This window comes from Podarcis muralis, chromosome 5 (genome assembly GCF_964188315.1).
Source record: "Podarcis muralis chromosome 5, rPodMur119.hap1.1, whole genome shotgun sequence".
NCBI classification, from domain to species: Eukaryota; Metazoa; Chordata; class Lepidosauria; order Squamata; family Lacertidae; genus Podarcis; species Podarcis muralis.
In genome coordinates this window covers 54,341,348-54,363,772 of record NC_135659.1, presented here as the reverse complement: position 1 = coordinate 54,363,772, position 22,425 = coordinate 54,341,348, and the positions used below count along the sequence as shown (strand labels likewise).

Below are 22,425 nucleotides of genomic sequence, written 5' to 3'. Positions count from 1 at the left end.
CGGGACCACATAACACCGGTTCTGAGAGATCTGCATTGGCTCCCAGTACGTTTCCGAGCACAATTCAAAGTGTTGGTGCTGAACTTTAAAGCCCTAAATGGCCTTGGTCCAGTATACCTGAAGGAGCGTCTCCACCCCCATCGTTCAGCCCGGACACTGAGATCCAGCGCCGAGGGCCTTCTGGTGGTTCCCTCATTGCGAGAAGTGAGGTTACAGGGAACCAGACAGAGAGCCTTCTCAGTAGCGGCGCCCACCCTGTGGAACACCCTTCAGATGTGAAGGAAATAAGCAGCTGTCCTACCTTTAAAAGACATCTGAAGGCAGCCCTGGTTAGGGAAGTTTTTAATATTTAATGCTGTATTGTTTTTAACACTTGATTGGGAGCCGCCCAGAGTGGCTGGGGAAACTCAGCCAGATGGGTGGGGTATAAATAATAAATTATTATCATTGTTGTTGTTGTTGTTGTTGTTGTTGTTGTTGTTGTTGTTGTTGTTATTGGAGGTTTTAAATTGCTTTTATTTTTATATAATCACTTTTAGTCTCTGATTTCATGTAGTTGTGTATTATTTTCTTATTTATTCCCAATATGCATCACCTTGAGATCTTGGGTGCATATAAGGAGATTATTTTGATATATTTATATAAAATGCATCTCTCTCACTCTCACTCTCTCCACCTCCACCCCACCCCCATATATACATACACAAATAAACACACATCCACATTCATGTGTGTCTTTATACATACACATTATATCTATATATCTATATCAAAATGAGAGCCTCATTGTGTGTGAGAGTCCAGCCAAGGACTGGCCAGTGATGGGGGGGGAGAAGAAGGAGAGATCCATTGACCTTTATACTAGTCCCCCCCCTCCACCCCACCCCTCATGTGTAGCTCTGCCTGCGGAAGGTTGAATGTGCAATCATGTCCTAATTTTGTACAATGCTGACAAAAACCTAATTAATCCTAATTTAAAGCATTCATATCCCCCTCAGTTATCTTTTGTAATCACAACTTTCATTAGAGAAGATTGCAATAAATTGCACATGGTTAAGCTTAATTTCATTTTCAGATTTTGATTAAGGCGGATGATTCAGAGATATATTTATGCTTATAAAATAAGAAGGTACATTTTACATTAATATGCACTTTAATTGTTGACTGTTGAATGAACAAATGTGGTTTTGGTTTGTCATTTACTCTGTGTGTGCGTGTGCTTTTAGGAAGTTATACAAGACAGTCCAGTCTTGAGAAACCAAAACTAGAAATTAAAATTATACCAGCAAACCACAATGCATATCTCTAGCAGCGGGAAAGGACAGAGCTCAAAGAAATGTAGCAAAAGGTACAGCTGAACTGGAAAATCCTCAGAGAGGCTTCTCTACTGGGAGGAGAGAAAAAATAAGAGGATAAGGAAAGGAAAAACTAAAAATTTAAGGGGCATGCTGGGCGTATTGCAGTGGAGGCTGGTCCAATCGGGTGAATAAGGTATTGTCACAGTAAAACCACCCTGCCCTCAGTCAGCTCCATGGGTGCTTGCTTAGAACTTGCAGGATGTACCAAATTGCATTTAGTCCCCTCTCTGTAATAAGCGACTTTCCTCAGCTTAATCCAGTGCACTAACAAGACTGAGACGCTACAGCGGGCCAATGCAAGGACTGCCTGAGGTCAGGCATTATGGAGCTGCTGCTTGGGTCCAAAGCTCATAAATCACCAGGTAAATAAAGCTGTGGAGCAGAATCCCATCTAGCCAATGCCTGAAGTCAATGGTTGCCTACCCAGGGTGGTGTAGCGTCTAGGGATAGCTGTGGTGCCAATATGCAGAAGTCATTTCTTGGAAAAAAAGCAATTATTCTTGGCAGGAAGATTCTAGCAATTAGTTTTAGGCAGCCAAGTCCTAATTGAGTGTACCCAGCAACACATGCAAATATTTAGGTACAAACAAATGAGAAGTATACATACAAGGAGGAGTCAATATTGTGATACGTTCTTGGCAATATGGCTCAGGCTATTCTAACCTTGTTTGTTCCCTAGTATAGTAGCACTGATAGTTATCACACATGGACATTCCCTTCCACGCATCTGCATGCACGCAGTAGGACCCCCATATCAAAAGCTGCCACATCTGTAAAAAAGGGATCGTTTAAAATGCAGCTGCAGAGTGCTGTCCTGCCTGTCTGCATTTACAATACAAACAAGATCCTCATTTATTTGTAATACTGCAGAACCTGCTTTTGTTGGGCTAAGGAAGGTTCATAGAACATTCTCACAATACTTACTGGCTGAGCTGCTGTTGTAAGAGGAGCTTGGCAGTTGTTTCTCCATGGCAATTAACCTCTCAGCTCTCGCCGGGCGCCTGCTTAGTAAGGGGTCAGCTGGCCTCAGGGCAGGGCAGCTTTGTATCCGTGCTGTGAGCCATGATTGTGTGCAGGGAGGTTTGTGCAGAGATATCTTGGGAGAAGTGAGGTATAGCAAGGGTAGCAACATGGTGCCCTGCAGATGTTGTTTGGCTCCATCTGCCATTAGCCCTGACCAACATAAACAGCCGTCAGGGATGATGGGTGTCCTAGCAACACCTGGGGGAGCCACTTTGGCGATCCATGCTCTATAGGCTGTTGGTGTGTGTCTTTTTTTGGAGAATTTACTATTGCTGGACAGTGGAAGATCAGGGGCAAGGCATCTCCCGTTTGGCTTTCCTGCCCACCGCATGCGCTCAGCTGGAGAAGAGGCCCTCCTGCCTGCGTTGACTAAGGCATGCTGGGTGGAAACAAGGGAACAGGCCTTCTCCACAGCAGTCCCCTGAATGTGGAACATAATTATTTAAACATTTGGATATGCATAAAGCAGTGTGGGGTGACATCAATGAGCAGACATGGGAAAGATTGCTAGACTGGTTTAATTGTAGGAGGCTTTAAGTTGGTTTAATTGTTTCAGCATAGAATTCAAACCCATTCAATTTGACGCCCCAGGGAAAGGGAAACTTGGAAAAGGAAAAAAAAAGGAATGATAAAATCCCATTCTTATATTTACTTGCATTTGGAGGATTCCACCCCACTCCTCCAGACTTGAGTGTCTCTGGTCTGTAAAAGACAGTTATTGTTTATCATATATTGCCACTTTAACACACTACCAGTGCTTGAAACTTACATTCCAAAGCAGTTACATGCATCAGGCTGCTGCTGAAAGTATATTCCTCTCCACAGAGTCAGTGCTTGAATTACAGAGGGTGTGTGTGAGACTATCATTTTTGAATTATTGAGGGGACTTCTACCCCACTACCAGCATGAACTGGGCTGAGAACAGATGGACATTAAGCTCACCGTTGCACACTAGAAGCAATTGGTTGATTATGATGCTTTGTTCGAAGTCTATCCACTCTGAAGTGAACTTATGTGAGAGCAAGTGTTACATGACCCCATTCAGTGAAAGTGTATAGTGGGGAGAGAAAGTCGCTGTTTTGGAAAGTCTGGTTTGACCATATGAGCACCACAACATTAAGTTTTATTTGTTTCCCAGGAACTACCTGGGAAGAGGGATTGATTGTTAAAGCACTCTCGGAATGGTAGCTCTGGGAGGGGAATAGGGGTCTCCTTACAACTCTCAGCACCTTTAACAAACTACAGTTCCCAGGATTTTGGGGTGGAAGCCTTGACTGTTTAAAGTGGTATGATACTGCTTTGAATACGTAGTGCAGATGGGGCCAGAGTAGAAGGAAAGACCAGTCTAGTCTGTAGCCTAAACCTGACCCCAAGCAACACGGCACCCATGACTGTCCTGTTGAGGACCATAGGTCTACTGCAGTGGTTTTTAACCAGTGTGCCATGGCACCCTGGGGTGCCTTGGCCAGGGGTGTCACAGGCAACACTGGCCTCTGTCCCTCTTCCTTCCCTCCCTCCTCTGATGCCCTCTCGTGTCCCTGCCTACAAGCTCCACGGGTGAATGGTGCCTCTGGGGCTGGCCAGGGGGTGCTGGTTGCCAGGAGCTGAGGCTGCCCTGGAGTAAGCATGCAAGTGGGTGTGGTAGCACAGCCAGCCAGTTTGCAGGCCTTGCTGTTGGGAATGGACAGACTAGTAGGAGGCCAGGCAGGCAGGCACTGTGCTGGCCTTTCTTGTGCTTACTGTGTGCAAGGCCTGCTTCCCAAGGTAAGGTGCTGGCCTCACACTCACCTTTGGCCAGTCTCCATTGGGCCTCCAAGGCTGGGGACATCCTCTTCCCAGGCCCCTGTGGGGCAGTGTGAGGAGGCACCTCTCTTTGGGGCTGGTTGGGGGCAGCTCAGAGATCAGGGGCAGCAGCAGTGCCTGCCCAGGGGAGTCCCAAGGAGAGGGGAGGGGAGGCTGAGGGAACAATCCACAAGGGAGGGTGTTCAAAAAAGGGCAAGAGGCTGTCAGTTCTGCAGGCAAGGGGTGACATAACTGGGCTCCTGAGCCCCACAGGGCTGTCACAGAAAGAATGGAGTTGGCCAAGGGAGCAGTGGACTCAAAAAGGTTGAAAACCTCTGTCCTACTAAGAAACAGACTTAGACTCCACACTGCTGTTACATAGGTATACTCTGTTAACTTCAGGTGATCATGTGTCATATTTCACCAAGGACATTTGAAAGACTGTCAGGGGGTAATCCTCTTTTCAGAAGGTGTCTTCTATTTGGAGGGCTGTCCAGTCCAAATCCAGTTGTAACATAAACAACCCCAAGAAGGGACTTTGATGTTGCCTCTCAAGAGTCTGGACAGCAGACTGAGCCAGCACACAGGTCGCCTGGTCCCTGTCTCGATCCTCCCTGTGGTGAGATGCATTGTATTTCTTTTTCAATAAAACATTACTTCTAAATTTGTCCCTATGAACAGAAATGAATGTAGATCTGTATCCTGTTTTGGACTCAGTTTTACTGATGCATTTCCTGTTTCTTGGAGTTGTAGCCACCCTAGTTAACTTACTAGTTCCACAAGGGAGTCACAACTTCCTATTCCTTCTGTAGAGCCTTTGATGGAAAAAGGAAGGATTACTCAATCCCCTCTTTTGCACTCTGGCAATAGAAAGATCCTGGAGGGTGTGGGCGTGTGTGTGTGCGTGCTGTCAGAGCAAGTTGCTCATTTTGCTGTGATAACATTGCAAATCTTGGTCAAACATTTCACTGCCTGACAGTCAGGTTTTATTTTATTTTATTTTATTTATTTATTTTATTTTTATTAATATCGAGAGAATTCTCAGATTTGTAAGCAGTCGTTCAATCCTAACTGTTAGTACTTTGGAGAATATTGGGCAAGTAGTAAAATGGGGAGCCCCAATTAGTTCTTTGTGATGCTGTCCATGGTATTGCACCTAAACTAAAAAGGAAACTCCCAAACTAAAAAGGAAGAGGTCTGGTATCTCTCTGAAGATGGCATTTGTATCACCCAAATCAGTGTTGTGAGCTGCATAATTGCCGAATCAACACCATGGGCTGTTGTTTGTGAAAGTGAAGAGAGGGAGGCTTATCGAGAGCTCCTGTAGTAATTAACAGGGTGAATTGTGCGCCAAGAAGTCATTGGTGCAAATCCCACTGCAGTCATGAATTCCCTGGGTGGGCACAGCAAGTTACCACCTCTCAAGTCTCACTCCCCTCCAACCCAGCAGCAATATGAGGATAATAATATTGGCCTGTTTTACTGCATTGCTGGGAGGATTGCTGATGGGATGTGCTCAAAGTGCTTTGAGCACCTAGGAAACATTCTATATAGATACTTAGAATGCAAGTGTATGGATTTCTACTCAGAAGTAAGTCCCATTGAATTCAATGAGACATTCCCTGGTAGAACGGCAGCTTAGGCATTCATGCATCTTGAAGGAAAAAATAAAAGAGAAGTATGACAAGCAAACTAGAAAATGTCACTTTTAATTATTTAGTTTTTATATATAAGAAATTACAAAATTAAATCATGAAAGTATTCTTTAATGGATGTATTTTTTCTCTCTCTCTCTCCTGAAGCTGCAGGGGGCTGAGTGGGAAAATTGCCTGGAAGTTTGTATAATTTCCCATGAGAAGATGTTTGACTGTGCTGCTGTAATGACTTGTGTGGGGTGCAAAATTCTTCTTTGCTTGTTTGAGTTTGTGATTTCTTTTTCTTTTTCCTTAGTTTTCATTAAAATTCATTAGCATTTTAGGGGAAATTTCTCCTAATATGCTCAATTTTGCCTGATAGATGCATATTTCCCTCTAAAATAATGATTTTTGTGGGTATGTTTTGCTTAATATATGTATTTTTATGGACACTTTACTCTCGTATGTGCATTTTTCTGCATATTGCTTGGTTGGATAACTGAATCGCAAAATTCAGAGAAGTGTGAATTTCAAAGGATGGCTGTATTTTCAATGCTTGCATTGTTTTGGAAAGTATGCCTTCCCTTTAAATGCAGTCTCAATTGAATGTATCACTAATGCTCTATTATTGCATCAGGGACATGTTGTAGGATATGCCCACAAAAAAACACAAGCCTGGAGGGGCCATTAAGGCTATAGTGTGATGCTTCCTGCAGGGAGGTGGTTTGCTGCCATAGGAAAACTAGGGGAAAGACTAGACTTCTCTTTGCCACACTAGTTTTCCGCCTTCAGGTGTGTGTATGGCAGGAGAACATTTGGATTTCTGGCTCCTGACATGCCAACTAATGTTCTACTATCCAGAAAAAGAGTTTCCTCTTGATTCTACTGCCTGTATAAGCCAATCAAAAGCATGTGAGTTGAAGCATGGGAAACAACTCTTATTAAAACCATCTTGTACCTATTGGTATTTCCCTTGGGCTCACTCTTACACTTTTTGAGTCGTAAAATATACATTGTTCCATTGGACGATGTTGAAATTTGTTTGCTTGTTTAGACTGAGCTGTCTTGATTTCTCCCCTAAGATGGGGACCTGGTCCATTTCACGATTCTGTCAAGGTTCAAAGTCCCCATGGTGTGAAATAACTTTTAAGTCCAGAGTTGACTTTAATTATTAAAAGCAGGCCCCGTGCCTATCAACTCATCTGCTGCTTCTCAGAACATTTTATGGCATTCTGTGTTATTGCACAATAGACACAAATTAGCACAATGAAGTGGTGGTTAATACTGCCACTCATCACAGATAATTGTTCCCTGAAGCACTGCCCCATATCTGGAGATAATATTTGAGGCTATCTTTGGCCTCCTGTATTATATCTCCACTGCTGTACAGCTGCAAGGCTAGCATCCCCCAGCTCCTACCTATCCACCCATCATCCGCATCTCACCTCCCAGTGGAGGCAGTAAAGAAGCATGGGGGAAGAATGTGCAAAAGACAGTAACCATCATGGGATGATGTGGAGGATAAAGTAGGAAATTGGTCCTGTTCAGTGCTTGAGCAAATGTTGCTGGCTTAATTGGAGCCTCCATCTAGGGGTTGAAACAGCTCAACTGTCAGAGCAGCCGCTCAGGACTCAAGAAGAAAGAGCTCTGATTCTGGCATCACCAGTCATTTGGGATAGTATTTTCTGCTCTTCTGTGATTGCGAGCTTGAAAGTTGGTATGGGGTGCAAGAGGGAGCATCAGGAAGCTTCGGTTTCTTTCTAGCTCCTGAATAAAGACTTGGAAGGGTGCTTCCCCAATCTTATCTCAGAAGTGTGGGGGTGGAAGAACAGGATTTTCAGTGCTCAGGCATGAGAGCGGTGAATAGTTGTAAGAGGCCGTATTTATACTTGTAGCAGTATCAACTTTATCTTAGGAAATGACACTTCAGGCTGGACAAGGAGGTCTGCATGTCTGATTCCTCCCTGGCCCCTGCCAAAACCTTCTTGCATGTAAAGAAATTAAACATGGGATGCGGGTGGAGCTGTGAGTTAAACCACAGAGCCTAGGACTTGCCGATCAGAAGGTCGGCGGTTTGAATCCCCGCGACGGGGTGAGCTCCCGTTGCTCGGTCCCAGCTCCTGCCAACCTAGCAGTTCGAAAGCACGTCAAAGTGCAAGTAGATAAATAGGTACCACTCCGGCGGGAAGGTAAACGGCGTTTCCATGCGCTGCTCTGGTTCACCAGAAGCGGCTTAGTCATGCAGGCCAATAAAGAGAGATGAGCACCGCAACCCCAGAGTCGGCCACGACTGGACCTAATGGTCAGGGGTCCCTTTACCTTTACCTTTATGCTCTACCTCTGCTGTCAGGGATGGCAAGGTGAGGCAGTTGCCTCAGGCAGCAGGTTGGGGACAGCTGGAAGGGGTGGCAGATCTGTGCCTTGAGGAGTGTGCTGCTTGCTGCCTCCTGTGTTTGTCGCTTGTCGCCTGCCTCCTCCTGCTCCTCCACCTCTGCCCCTCTGCTGCTGCCTGCTCATATTCAGCCTCCTTCAGCTTGCCTGGGCTTCTGTGTGCCACTTCAAATCACCTCAGGCAGAGACAACAGGGGAGGGGGCTGTGGCAGTGGAGGAGGAGGTGGGGAAGGTGCCACTTTCTGTTTTGCCTTAAGTGAAAAAACTTCCTGGGCTGGTGCTCTCAGAGGTAGTATGCCTCTAAATACCAAGGGGACGCAGGTGGCGCTGTGGTCTAAACCACTGAGCCTCTTGGGCTTGCTGATCAGAAGGTTGGCGGTTCAAATCCCCGCGACGGAGTGAGCTCCTGTTGCTCTGTCCCAGCTCCTGCCAACCTAGCAGTTTGAAAGCATGCCAGTGCAAGTAGATAAATAGGTACCACTGTGGTGGGAAGGTAAATGGCGTTTCCGTGTGCTCTGGCTTCTGTCACAGTCCTCCGTGTGCCAGTAGCAGTTTAGTCATGCTGGCCACATGACCTGGAAAACTGTCTGTGGACAAACGCCGGCTCCCTCGACCTGAAAGTGAGATGAGCGCCACAACCCCATAATCGCCTTTGACTGGACTTAACCGTCCAGGGGTTCTTTACCTTTTACCTGCCTCTAAATACCACTTGCTGGGAATCACAGGTGAGCAGAGTGCTGTTGCTCTCATGTCCAGCTTGCAGACTCCTCACAAGCAACTATTCAGCCACTGTGAGAACAGGATGCTGCAGTAGATGGCTTGACCCAACAGGCTTGTCTTATCTTCTCATTTCCCCAAGTAGCTTTGCCAAGAGTGCAATTCCCGAATCTCTCCTGAATTCCTTTCTTTTAAAAATGGCATTAAGAAACGTTCAGCTTGAAGACACCTAGATGTCTCTGCTTTCTCAAAAAGAGCAGATGCTCAGCCTGTGACGAGGTGGCCCTCTGGGCAAATTGCGAGAATTATTCCACATTATTATTTTAAGCTCTGGCATCTGTCCGTCTCCCTGGTTAACATAACAGATGCATCTTGAGAGTGACTCAGACAAAGAGGTTCCGTTCACCACCTCTGCCTGGCAAGCGTACCAACTATATGGGAATTAGTTTTAATTATATATTGTGCTTAGCTCCTTCTTCAGTCAACAAAGCGTAAATATTTTGAATAGGCAAGCATGGATTTATTTATGCTAAACCTTGTGGTGATGAGATGGAAGGAAAGTGCAACTTTTCATGATCAGAGATGTCGGCCTTTGCTCTGTTCATCATGATTCTTTTTATCCAGGGCAGAGCAGGGCAGGTGCTCCCTCTGGGGGAGCAACGTTCTGTGTTGACCCTGTTTACCTCTGCTGCAAGCTGAGGTTGAGGAATGGGAGTCCCTGGGCAAGAGAAATTCACACTCAGAAATGTGTGTTTTTCTAGTTTCCTTTTTTCCTTTGCCATAATAAGACTTACTTCCACAGGATTCTCACTGTATCATGTAATCTCTTTCTCATCATTAGAGTAACTTTTTTGCCTAAATTTCACACTTTGCCTTACAGAAAGAGAGTGAAAGAAATGAACTGTAAGAATAAAACAGGACTTTAAAGCTTTTCCCCTCTGGCCTATTGCTGAGATGTTTGCATATTAATCCTCTTGCCGATTATCCCCTCGTCATCCTAATTCTTGAGTATCATACACAGAAAAATGCCAGCAAGGCCTGCCATGTTTCCATTGCAACTAAGGAATAATGATACGGGCAAGCTTAAATTTTGGAATGATGATCTAAGATTGGGGCAGAGGCCTGTAATAATAATGACAGACCCTCCACATGTCCTTATTTTCCAGGGACGTCACTGATTTACAGAAGCCATCCCGGTTTCTGATTTGATCCCCAAATGTCCCACTTTTTCTTAGAATGTCCCAATTTTCATTGGAGAAATGTTGGAGGGTATGGAGTTATCCGCCCCCCCCGAGCCGTCTGAAGGCAATCCTTCAGACATTTTGAGACTACAATTCCCATCATCCCTGACCACTGGTCCTGCTAGCTAGGGATCATGGGAGTTGTAGGCCAAAAACAGCTGGAGGGCTGAGGTTGAGGAAGCCTGCTGTATAGGGAAGTTTTTTCGATGTTTTATTTTATCTTTATATATCTTTATATATGTTGGAAGTTTCCTAGAGTGGCTGGGGCAACCCAGTCAGATGTGTGGGGTATAAATAGTAAAATTATTGTTACTGAAAGGGTCGTCCCTATTTTCATCGGAGAAATGTTGGAGGGTGTGTAATGGCAATGTCATTAGTAATTCTGATCACCTAAATTCACTAGTCACTGTACAAAGTATACACAGAGACTGCTGCTACCTAGTTTATAGTTTAAAACATGTAGAAGAAGAAAGGTGAAATAATAATAATAATAATAATAATAATAATAATAATAATAATAATAATGGCTTGGTTTTCCCCATGATCAGCTTAGTGTTATTATCACTGTAACTGAGATCAGTCTAATTTGCAGAGCTCAAATAATTCCAAGTGCCTCAATGAGATATTTCTCCCTGTTGGGTTTGTTTTCTCTTTCTCATGAAAGACAAAAAAGTGAATCTGCAGGTGGCTTCACACAGCCATTGTGAGACAGAGCCTGAAATGAGAAAGCTGTTATGAATTGATTTAGTAGAGGGGTGGGATGGCTGGAGAGCTAAATGACACACCCTAACAATGTGCTGAGTTGAGCAGTCCACAATTTTCTGGGTAGCCTTTGCAATGTGGATTAAGCCAGGAAGTGGAACACTCCAATATCAACACCTTTCTGGGACTTGTCTTTCATGCAACAGATCACATTAAAAAAAAATCAGTTCACAACTGAATCATCCTCTTTAAATGTTGTCATAGCGAAAGTGATTGGATAAGGGGATCCCTGGATCTAAATCCCTGCTCCACCAGGGATCTCACTGAGTGCCCTTGGCCAAATCACTTTCTCTTACCCTAATCTCCCTCATAGCTGCTGTGAAAGTGAAATGAAGTAACACTCTTTATGCTGTCCAATTTCTGACAAATCTGACAAATTTGCAGCGGTCTGATGTGTTGCTTTTCTCTAAAGGCCTTTGCAAAATAAGATGAATTAAATCACCCAACCATTTTGAGTATCTTATGATCTCTAAGGCAGAGATATGGGGAAATCTAGAAGCCTTGATTCCCTACAGGAATTTCAGTGAGCTGTTCTTTCACAACTGCAGTCCTGTTAAGAATACTTCCCTTTTATTCTCTGCTCTTCAAATATGTAGGATCACAGGAAGCTGCCTTGTACCAGATCAGACCACAGGTCCATCTACTTCAGTATTGTTTACACTGGCTGGCAGTGGCTTTCCTGGGTTTCAGGAAGGAATCTCTCTCCCTGCCCTACTGGGAGATGCTGGGGATTGAACCTGTGACCTCCTGCAGATGCTCCATCACTGAGCCACGGCTCTTCCCCATGCATGGCATATACATGTTGGGAAAGAGACTGAACCCACAGTGCTTCTACCACACCAGTGCAAACTCACAGTCATGGCAAAGCGCATGCAGAAGATCCTATGTTCAGTCCTTGGCATCTGCAGGTAGGGCTGAGATAGGTATCTGCCTGATACCCTGGAGAGTGACTGCCAGTTAGTGTAGACAGTGCTGAGCTAGGTGGACCCAATGGTCTGACTTGATATAAGGCAACTTCCAAGGTTCCTAGGTTTGTTCCAGCCTGTGCTTTGCTGCTTTACAAACAGCAATTGAAATGAGTTCCATCAAGTGGTCAGCTGACAAATTCAGCGCTCTTACAGAAATGATCAGGTCCTTTAGCTTTACCTTTCTGTCCTTCAGTTCACAAGGTACAACATGGCTCTCCTGCCACTCAGATTGTACAACAGCTGAGAGTTGAATTTTCTTCAGGGGCAGATTCCTTTCTCCATGGTCTTGGAAGTATCTCCCATCAGAAGCCACCCATTGCCATTTGGAATACACACAGAGAGAGAGACACACACACACACATAACCATGATTGTGTCATAGGATTAATTTATCCCCTAAAGATATTAATTGTTAGCAGACAGGAAGGCTCCGTAAGTCCACCCCGCTATTCTGTGACCCCCTGAGGACTGATGACGTATAATTAACATCCGTTTAATTGATGCACCTAGAGAGACTTAATCACACAGCCTTTATGAACTCTTGCTAGGCTAGCTTTGTGCAAAGACAGCTGCCCTTTGCTACCATACTTACAATGCAAACAAGAAATTGGCAGTTTCAGATCTAAGAAGTTCCTGTCTTTACACTGACTCTCTTGTCCACCCCCTTTCTGTTTTCACTGTTGCATTTCCTCAGTTTGAATATTTTCTTTTCGCACACACCCTTCTCTATCTCTGGAAAGGTCAAACCACTCCCATATACTTCAGCAGTATCTGTTTAGTAGGCTGAGTTACTGTGCATCAGTTGCTGCAATACACAACTAGTTTGCACCAGATGACTGAGCATTCCCAGTGCGCTGCAGTGGTTAGAGTGTTGGACTAGGGTCTGGGAGACCAGGGTTCAAATCCCCACACAGCCATGAAGCTTGGGCAAGCCACTATCTCTCAACCTAACCTTCCTCACAGGGTTGTTGTGAGGATAAAATGGGGAGGGAAAGAACCGTGTGCCTTGAGCAACTGGAGGAAAGGTGAAATATAAATGTAACAATAAATAATGTAACCAGCAGACTGCCTGCCTCATGCTTTTGTCAACCAATCTTCATAAAGGCATTCTGATATTGGCAGGTTCATTTTCAGTACTTTTCCTCATGACCCTCTAACTGGAGTTCATCTTTTTCGTAGCACCACATATTGGGTTGAAGTTTGAATGAAACGACTCTCCACAAGCCCATTTCCTGGTCAGTCCCTATCAACTCAGGTCTCAGCAGCATATATATGAGGTTGGGGGCTTCCGCCTGCCACTGTATGCATCATTGTACAGTGGTACGTCTGGTTACGCACGTAATTTGTTCCAGAGGTCCATTCTTAACCTGAAACCGTTCTTAACCTGAGGTACCACTTTAGCTAATGGGGCCTCTCGCAGCTGCCACACCACCAGCGCGCAATTTCTGTTCTCATCCTGAGGTAAAGTTCTTAACCCGAGGTACTACTTCCGGGTTAGTGGATTCTGTAACCCAAAGTGTTTGTAACCCAAGGTACCACTGTATCTCATTTCTCTTCCTTCCCTTCACAGTTTGGCAGGACCGAAGTCATTGACAACACCTTGAACCCTGACTTCGTGCGCAAGTTCATCCTCGATTACTTTTTTGAAGAGAAGCAGAATTTACGTTTTGATCTGTGAGTGACATCACTCGGGGCATTCTGAGTGTGGGCGAGGAGAAGGTGCAAAGAGAATTTCAATGGCCCCTCCATGTGTCCTTTTTAGGGTGCATTCATGACAATTTGTGCTCATTATGGCATCGGGGCAGTTATATGCGATCGCGCCTTCAATGCCATTTGAGCCTGCAAATGTTTTTGGGTAGACATATTGCTTTATTTCTAGTCAGTGCCAGTCCCTGCTGAAATGCTGTGATTTCTTATACCACAAATGTTCTAGTATATTCCGCACCCTCTCACTGTTGCTTTGCTATAGCGCAAGAAGTCTTCTCCAGATGGCAATGCGGTAGCGACACTGAGGAAGCACCACAGAACAATGAATAGAATGGACTGATGTGTGGATGGCCCAGTGTAAATCCACACACTGATCCACTAGTACTGTGTCAATGACATATTGCAGAATACAGTGGTACCTCTGGTTAAGTACTTAATTCGTTCCGGAGGTCCATTCTTAACCTGAAACTGTTCTTAACCTGAAGCACCACTTTAGCTAATGGGGCCTCCTACTGCTGCCGCACTGCCGGAGCACGATTTCTGTGGTGTAGTGGTTAAGAGCGGTAGTCTCGTAATCTGGTGAATCGGGTTCACGTCTCCGCTCTTCCACATGCAGCTGCTGGGTGACCTTGGGCTAGTCACACTTCTTTGAAGTCTCTCAGCCCCACTCACCTCACAGAGTGTTTGTTGTGGGGGAGGAAGGGAAAGGAGAATGTTAGCCGCTTTGAGACTCTTGATGGGGAGTGATAAAGTGGGATATCAAATCCAAACTCCTCTTCTTCTTCTCTTCTTAACCCGAGGTACTATTTCTGGGTTAGCGGAGTCTGTAACCTGAAGTGTATGTAACCCAAGGTACCACTGTACACCTGCAAAAAAGCAGGCAGGCAGGCAGTCTGGAGATGCCCAATGCCTATCAATAACATTTCTGGTTGGGTAACATCTGATGGCTTGGTGAGACAATATTGGAAAGAGAAAGCATGCGCATTTCCCTTGCTAGGATTTGCAAAGACAGAAAGGAGCCCCAAGTGCATTGAAATTCAGCAGACTTCTTTTTATTCAGAGCTTCAAGGGCAGCAATAATTCCAATTAATCTCAGGATTATTGCCTTATCGAGCCAGGCTTTGTCAGTTCTCCTTTGGAATTCTTACACTGTTCTGCCCTGAAATTGGCTTCTCCAAAGTTCCTCCTTATTTAGGAGATCTGTACTTTATTGAGCAATGTTGCCAAAGGCCCTTGGCATGGGGGGAAAAACCCCTTGGGGAGCAGAAAGTCATGCTGACACAAATTTCTTCCTCATAATTATCCTTTGCCATTTTATCCCCTACAAACCATTCTCCAGCACAGAACAGATACTATCCAAATAATTGTTTTTCTTGTATCAACAACTCTGCATGACAGTTAGGCTTGGGAAAGAAAACTCCCATTTGTGTCAATAGGTCTTTTAGGTGTTTTAAGACCTAGTTGCTATGTGGGGAGGAGAGGGCAGCAAGGATTTTGGGACAGCTCCTGGTCGGACAGAGGGTGGGGAGGGTTAACTCTCCCCTCCCTGGCAGCTACTCCTGCAAATCCCCACTGTCGCTTTAACACAGCCTTCCACAACTGGGGGCCCTCCCGAGGTTTTGTACTACAACTCCCATCAGTCCCGGCCAACACAGACCTGCTGGTTAGGGCTAATGGGAGCATGTGTCCAAAATATATGGAGGGTCACAGGTTAGGAAACGGAAGGTTGTTTTAAGTAATGGATAAAGGAGACAATTCAAGTCTGCTCTCAAGATGCAAAGCATACGAACCCACATAAGGAAAGTAGTGGGTTTGCTTGCCTGGCCTTAAAAACCATTGCAGCTGTTTCCTACTCCACGGATGTTGCAGTCTCCTAGCTGCCATGCTCTTATTTGCTGCATTGGCTTTGCAGAGTACAAAATGCCAGGGCAGGACATGGCTGGAATGTGACATATGGTTTCTGCTTCTCTTTCTGTGCAGCTATGATGTGGACTCCAAGAGCCCCGACCTGTCAAAACACGTAAGTTAAGGGCACATTCTCTGCTTCTTCGTGCAATCCTTTCACATCCATTCTGAGATACTTACCCATTCATCCTTGTCTTCCTTTTCCCCCCTTACAATTCCGTTGTTAGGAATATAGAAAACTGTCCTATCCTGCGTCAGAATATTTGCCTGTCTAGTCCAATACTGCCCACTCTGACTGGCAGCAGCTCCCCTCAGTTTCAGACAGAGGTCGTCTTCCCCGTTCTCTGCTAGCAGAACATTTCTTAACCAGAGATGCCAGGGATTTAACCCTGGACTATCTGCATGCAAATCATCATGTGCTTTGTACAATGGTCCCTCCCTTATGTTGTAAAACCCAGTTAAAATCCAGTCTTTTCTTTCTGCTGATTCTGTCCATACTTTGGTTCATTCTCTCTTTCTTTTTGTCCTTGTTGGATTATTGCAATTCTCTTTTTAATCAGTCTGTTCCCAGCTTCGGTTTCTGTTTAGTATTCTGACACCTCCCTTATCTTGTCTGCATGCATGATTATGATAATAATTTCTCCGCTTTTAATTTCTTTTAGCTGCTTATCGTTTCCTTTTCCTCATTTAGTGTAAGGTTCCTTTACATGTTCTGTTGATTCATCCTCCAGTTCTCCTATCTCTAATTTCCCTACATCAGGGAATGGGGGGGGGGGGGAATCTAGACCTCCAGATGTGGCTGGACTACAACTTCCATCATCCCAGAACATTATTTACTTACTGTTTTTCTGTTGCCCATAGAAGTAAGGTGACCATGTGAAAAGGCGGGCAGGATTATTGTACCTTTTAATAACTGGTCAGAAGAGGAAATTTCAGCAGATGCTGATGCCTCTGTTTGAGAAAATTGACGTGCAAAAAGACACACAGCTATTGAAGATAGGACCATTATCCTCTATTGCATGTGACCACCCTAATAGGCAAGGGACCGTATATGGCCAGGAGCAACCAGTGAGGAGGGGCAGTGCTAATCTGGTCTCCTGGCACTGGCATCGCTGTGTCTTACTGGGATGCAGAGCTATGAAGCTGCAGAGAGTTGGCACCCTAGTGGAGCACTGCATCCATCTCCCCACCACTTCTCCCTTCTGGTAAGTCACAATGACTCTAGTGCCAGGAGACCCAGTTAACCTTGGCCAGATCTGGTCCAGCAAGTTCAGGGCAGAAGCAGATTGGGGTCAAAGCCATGCACAAGGCATGGATGCTTCCAAGGGGCAGACAAAGAATCAAGACTGGGAAGGAATTCAGGGCAGGCCCAAAGCAGAGATTCACCGAGGATGGAAATCAAGCAGAAGCAAAAGTCCTGGAATAAGCAGGCAAAGCAGGTTTGAGGAGCTATGTCAGACAAAAACTCCTGGCCAGCCTACCATCTGTCTCCTCCAGCCTCTGTGTTACCAGTACAACCTGGAGTTGTTGAAGGTAGGACAGCCAAATTCATCTCAACTTCACTGCAAAGCAGGACCAAGCAGGACATGCACCCATCTGTGTACAGATGGATAGAAGCCAATCAGACCCAGACTCTGGCACTGGTATCCCGCCCTCCTTGGACTAGATCTGAAACAGCTGCCTCTCCTGTGTTGTAGGATTAGAGCAGCATGCCATGGGCCCAGTTCAGGGATTATTGGTGTGGTAAGGAAGCCACTTCCTCTTAGTTCAGTTTCCTGTTGCTCCAGTAACGTCTGTTGCAAGGAGCCATGCGGCTTGGCTGAAGGGCTGATTTAATTCTCCTGCAGCTTTGGGGAAATTGAAGCATCCTTAAAAAACAAGTCAGCTCTTCCTCTTGCAAAATAATATATTGATATACTGTATCAGACAGGAAATATTGATGTGCATGGTCTTTTTCTTCTATATTTAACTGAAATGAAGAAAGCCCCACAGGAATGTTGAATTTGTTGACTGGATTCTTCCACGAATAGATAAGGGTTTTACCAGGCCATCTTCTCATCTTCAGTTTCCAGGGATCCCTGGACAGAGGGAAATAGCTCCAATGGACCTGTGCTCTTTCATAATGATTATATTGGTTTCCTTCATCAGGATTTCCTTGGCCAGACATTCTGCACACTGGGTGAGATTGTTGGGTCACCAGGAAGCCGCTTGGAGAAGCCATTGATGTGAGTGCTCACTCCCTACATCTGCTGGGGGCCTGATGGGCTGTTGTTGGGTTTTTTTGTCTGCAAAGTTATAAAGTTAGGCAGAAAGCTTTAGCCGTTACAAACCAATAGTGGATGAAATCACACAAGTCTTATTCCTATTTGAGATCCTTTGGTGTAACCTTTGCCTCCCTGGTTCCTACAGGATGTTTTGGACCACAGCTCCCATCTGCTCCAGCCAGCGCAGCAATGGCTGATGGGAGTTGTAGTCCAAAACATCTGGAAAGCACCAGGCTACTGAAGGCCACTGTATAGGTTTCCTGACTGATTCATAGTTGAGTAGATAAAAATGTGAGCTAGCGCTGCTGCTAATGCGTGATGCAGCCTGCAGCCGAGGTGTTCTTCCTCGCCCAGTCAAATTAAATGAAAGCACAAGAGAAAATCATGCACATATATGCACTCCATATCAGTTCTGTAGCGGTTTAATTGTCACGGCTCCCCCCAAAGACTCCTGGGAATTACAGGCGAGGGTGCTGAGAATGAGCCTTTAGATTTTACCTCATGCATCTGAAGAAGTGGGCTTTAGTCTGTGACAGCTAATGCCATTATACTACTCCTCTGGAAATCATAACCACATGACATAAGTTCTGCTAGCATTTACAGAGGGAGACATCTAATGTTTGGTTTCGCGCAGTGTCTTAAATGCTAAACACGTTTACTAGGAAATCAGTTCCACTGAAATCAACAATATTTTTGAGCAAATATGTTGATGTGGAGGCAGGGGAATGGAGAGCTAGGAATGCTAAATATATATTTTTCTCCAATAAACTTGAATATATGTATATGCGTGCCGCAGATAACATCCAGCTCCTTGAACCTTTTCTCTTGGCTAATATATATAATCCACATCATTTATCACATTTCTTTCTACTCTCTGGACTCATTAATGCATCCCACAGTGGCATCTGCCTCTTATTTAATTTGCAATCTGCATTAGCTTGTATTGAAAATGCCTATCTTGGTTAGTTTTCTTTCATATTTCTAGAAAAACAAATATAATTTTTGAGGATTCCTCCCTCCTCCCCAGGTATAATGCTTTTACATATGTCTTTATTGAATTTCAAGTTATTATTTTTGGTCCCGTTCTCCAGTTTCTCAAAATTACCTTCGGTGCAGATTCTGTAAACCAATGCATTTCCAACTACCTCCAGCCCTACATTTGTTTATTTTTATTTTTCATTTTTAACATGCCATCTATCTCTTTCAAAAGTAATGCTGAACCCATCTTAGGATTCCTTCCAGTAGCACCTTAAAGACCAACTAAGTTAGTTCTTGGTATGAGCTTTCGTGTGCATGCACACTTCTTCAGATACAGTGTACACATTCTTCAGTGTGTATCTGAAGAAGTGTGCATGCACACGAAAGCTCATACCAAGAACTAACTTAGTTGGTCTTTAAGGTGCTACTGGAAGGAATTTTTTTTGTTTTGACTATGGCAGACCAACACGGCTACCTATCTGTAACCATCTTAGGATGATACACTGTGGCCAGTCTCAGGCTTATGCCCTCTCCTTAGATTTTATGAAAGAGAAAAATGGAAACTTCTGCTCGTGATTTGAAGCAAGCTGCAGTTTCCCATTTTTTCCAGACACAGGAAACTGTGATTTGTACATAGTCATTTAATAAAGTAGGATATTGTTTCAAAAACAATCAATAGCAGCTGTGCCATGATCCCATTTTGTATTGGGGTCCGAGGGCTGCTTTTTGAAACATGGCTAGTCTTAAGCCAACTGGTTAAAAATATGTGTAAAGTCCCATCTAGTTTGACACTAAGCAAATCCTTTTTGCTGTGCTGTTTTACTTATTTCGATGCTCTGTTCTGATTGCCCTGCTGATTCTTCTCTTGTGTTAGGTTTTGGATTAATTGTCTGGACTTGAATTTCCTTTAACCATAAATTCTTCTTTAGCAGCCATTATGGCTAAGGGGTGGCCTGTAACTATAGTAAATAAAGAAGTAAGGATATGAGGTTTTGAGCACTCTAAAACACAGATGGGGAAGTGGATCTACCCAATGGGCCACATAGTTATCTCTCCCCCCCCCCACCCTTTGCTGGCCAATTGACAGAAGCAAGCTGGCAGTATATTGCACTGTTCAAGTTGGAGTTTACTCTTTATTAGCAAGAACATGATCTGCACGGACTTAGAAGAGTATCTGGCCCAATGAACACTGCAGCTCATCCCCAGTAAGTTTGACCCCATGGATCAGTTGCCAAGTCTGAAAGTCCTTGCCGCCCCAGGGTTTCCCCCAAGCAATCAGAGACAGTGCCTATGTAAAGCCAACCTCTCCTCTGCCCTTTTCATGCCTCTTCTGGTTCTGGGAGATCAGGAGGCAGGAAAGCCTGTCTTACAGCAGCGTAGCTAGAGGGGGCAGGGCACACTGGGCGCCACTCACTCAAGGGGCGACACTTGCCGTGGGGCCTGCAATGCGCCCGAGCCACGCATCCCTCCTGGGAGTGATGCGGTGACTCAGGCACCTGCAGCCACTGTGCCACCTTTTTGGGTGGCATGGAGCTCATGTCCACCCGCTGCAGCTGAGGGAGAGGAGGCGGGCAGACTCCTACAGCCACTGTGCCATTCAAAATGGCGGCATGGGGCTCACGTCAGCCCACTGCCTCCCCCTCAGCTGGAGGGTGGCTGAGAGGGGGAAGTGGACTCCTCACAGGCTCCACCAAGAGCACCCTGCCTGGCTCGTCCTGCCCCCATGGACAATTCACCCTACGCCGCTGCTGTCGCAGCAGGAGAGGGAGATACTCATGACTCCTCACCAGCCTGACTTATCTCTGCCTCTTGGCCTCTCCTCTCCTCTCCTGCTTCTGCCTCTGATTCTGGACTTCTCTGCCTCAGACTCTCCCAGCTCACTATGCCCTGTTACCTCTTCAGCTTCCGACCCCCACCCCCCGGACCAGTCTTCTCCCTCAATGGCATTTTTCCTTCTAGCAGTAGTAGCTTTTAAATTTTAGAATGCCAACCTGTTGCCCTCCAGAAGTTTTTGGGCTGCAGTTCTCATCAACCCCATTCTGCATGGGGAAGCTGGTTTGGGGCTGACGGGAGTGATTGTCCAGAACAGCTAGAGGATACTAGGTTGGCCAAAGCACAGAGGCGGAGCTAGCTGCTCCGGCTTCCGGCTATGCACCTGGGGGCGGGGCGGCAGTGTCACACCCCCTCAGGGATGACACCTCAGGTGGACTGCACCTGCTGCACCCCCCTTCCTCCGCCGGTGCCAAAGCAGGTTTAGGAAAACTTTCAGGATATCAGCCAAGCAAAATCTTAAGTCCTGGTGTTTTTTAGGAAAGGCATGGGGATGCAGACTGTGTCCTGCAGTTGACCCTCCCTTCTGAACTCACAATGGGAAGCAACTGTTGGGAGTGCAAAACTCTGACAATACAGTCATACAAATGTAGTTTTCCATTCCCTCCAGAGCCCCAGGAAGGCAGCAGGTGCCAAGGGTAGGCTTGCCATGGGTCAGGAAAATTCCTGATATGTCCTGGTTTTCCGGGGGGGGGGGGGGGATTTTGCCGAACTGGCAAAATGTCAGGGAAAACCCGGATGTATGGCAGCTCCTAAAGCTTGAAATTACTATAGGGGGGAGGTCTCCCCAAAACTAAAAAAGCTCAACAATTTTGGTGGGTTTCTAAAGAAAATTTTGGTGGTCTCCTAAAAAAAAAATTCAGCAACTTTGCGGGTGTCAGGAATTTTACTTTTAAAAATATGGCAACCCTAGCTAAGGGACCACTTCCAATTGCCAGACATAATTGGAAATGAAGATTCATACAGTGGGGAAAAAAGATTCACATTTTCTGTCTTTTGAGAAGCTGCTTTTTAATTCAAAAGCACCACGGGAGGGTGACTGCAAGGAGCAAGGCAGTCTTTCCTAGTGGGTGGGGGGCATTATGGAAACCCACTGTGGAATTAATTATCATTACTGCTGGAAATAAGTCAGAACCCCATGCTTTCTCCTTAGAGAAGCAGCAGGTACAAAGTGCCGGCCCTGACTGGATATAAAGAAACAATAAAGGGAAGCAGATTTCCAAATCATTATTTAATCCTTGCACTGCTCTTCTCATGTGTAAAAAAAATGCACTCCCAATTCTCATTTGTTTCTGCCACACGGGAACCCTGTAATATAGGTCATTGTTATTCCCATTCTATAGGCAGAGGAATAAAGACTGGGGAATAGTGACTTGGATCCTGAGACCTGTCAGCAGAAAGAACCGTGTGGGGAAAGGACTTTATCTCCCCACCCCACAAACATACTGCACTTCCTCCTTCCCCAGCAGCCTCCTGTGGCTCTTTCCACACTGTTCAAGGGGATTCTCCAACTCCGCTGCGATGTTTTTCAGTGGTGGGGAGAAAATAAGGTAGTAGAGAGGATTTGCATCACCCAAAAAAGAAGACAAAATAAGATACTAATATGCATAAAACTACATATGGCGATTTATGTCTATAGATGCAAATTTAGAAATAATTGCAATAAATGCATCTTGACATAATAGGAGGGACACCTGTGACTGCTGTGACAGTCTGCACAGACTGCTAACGTGCAATTCCAAGGGACTTCCTGCTCTCCATTTTTATGGTTCTTTATCTTTAAAGCAAACAGAGGACACCTTTGAAAGAGGACTGTCTCCTGACAGCCCTTCAAATAGACTTACACTCCTGTTTATTAGGATCCAA

The 22,425-nt window shown here is 45.2% G+C and overlaps 1 protein-coding gene across 1 annotated transcript in view; it reads left to right on the top strand.

Moving 5' to 3' along the window:
• LOC114598451 (copine-5) overlaps positions 1-22,425 on the top strand; it is a 124,264-nt gene that overhangs the window by 35,857 nt on the left and 65,982 nt on the right. The window contains exons 4-6 of the mRNA XM_077928844.1: positions 13,446-13,549; positions 15,563-15,602; positions 17,636-17,712. Of these exons, the coding sequence (XP_077784970.1) occupies positions 13,446-13,549; positions 15,563-15,602; positions 17,636-17,712 (221 nt within the window). The remainder of the gene's footprint in view (positions 1-13,445; positions 13,550-15,562; positions 15,603-17,635; positions 17,713-22,425) is intronic.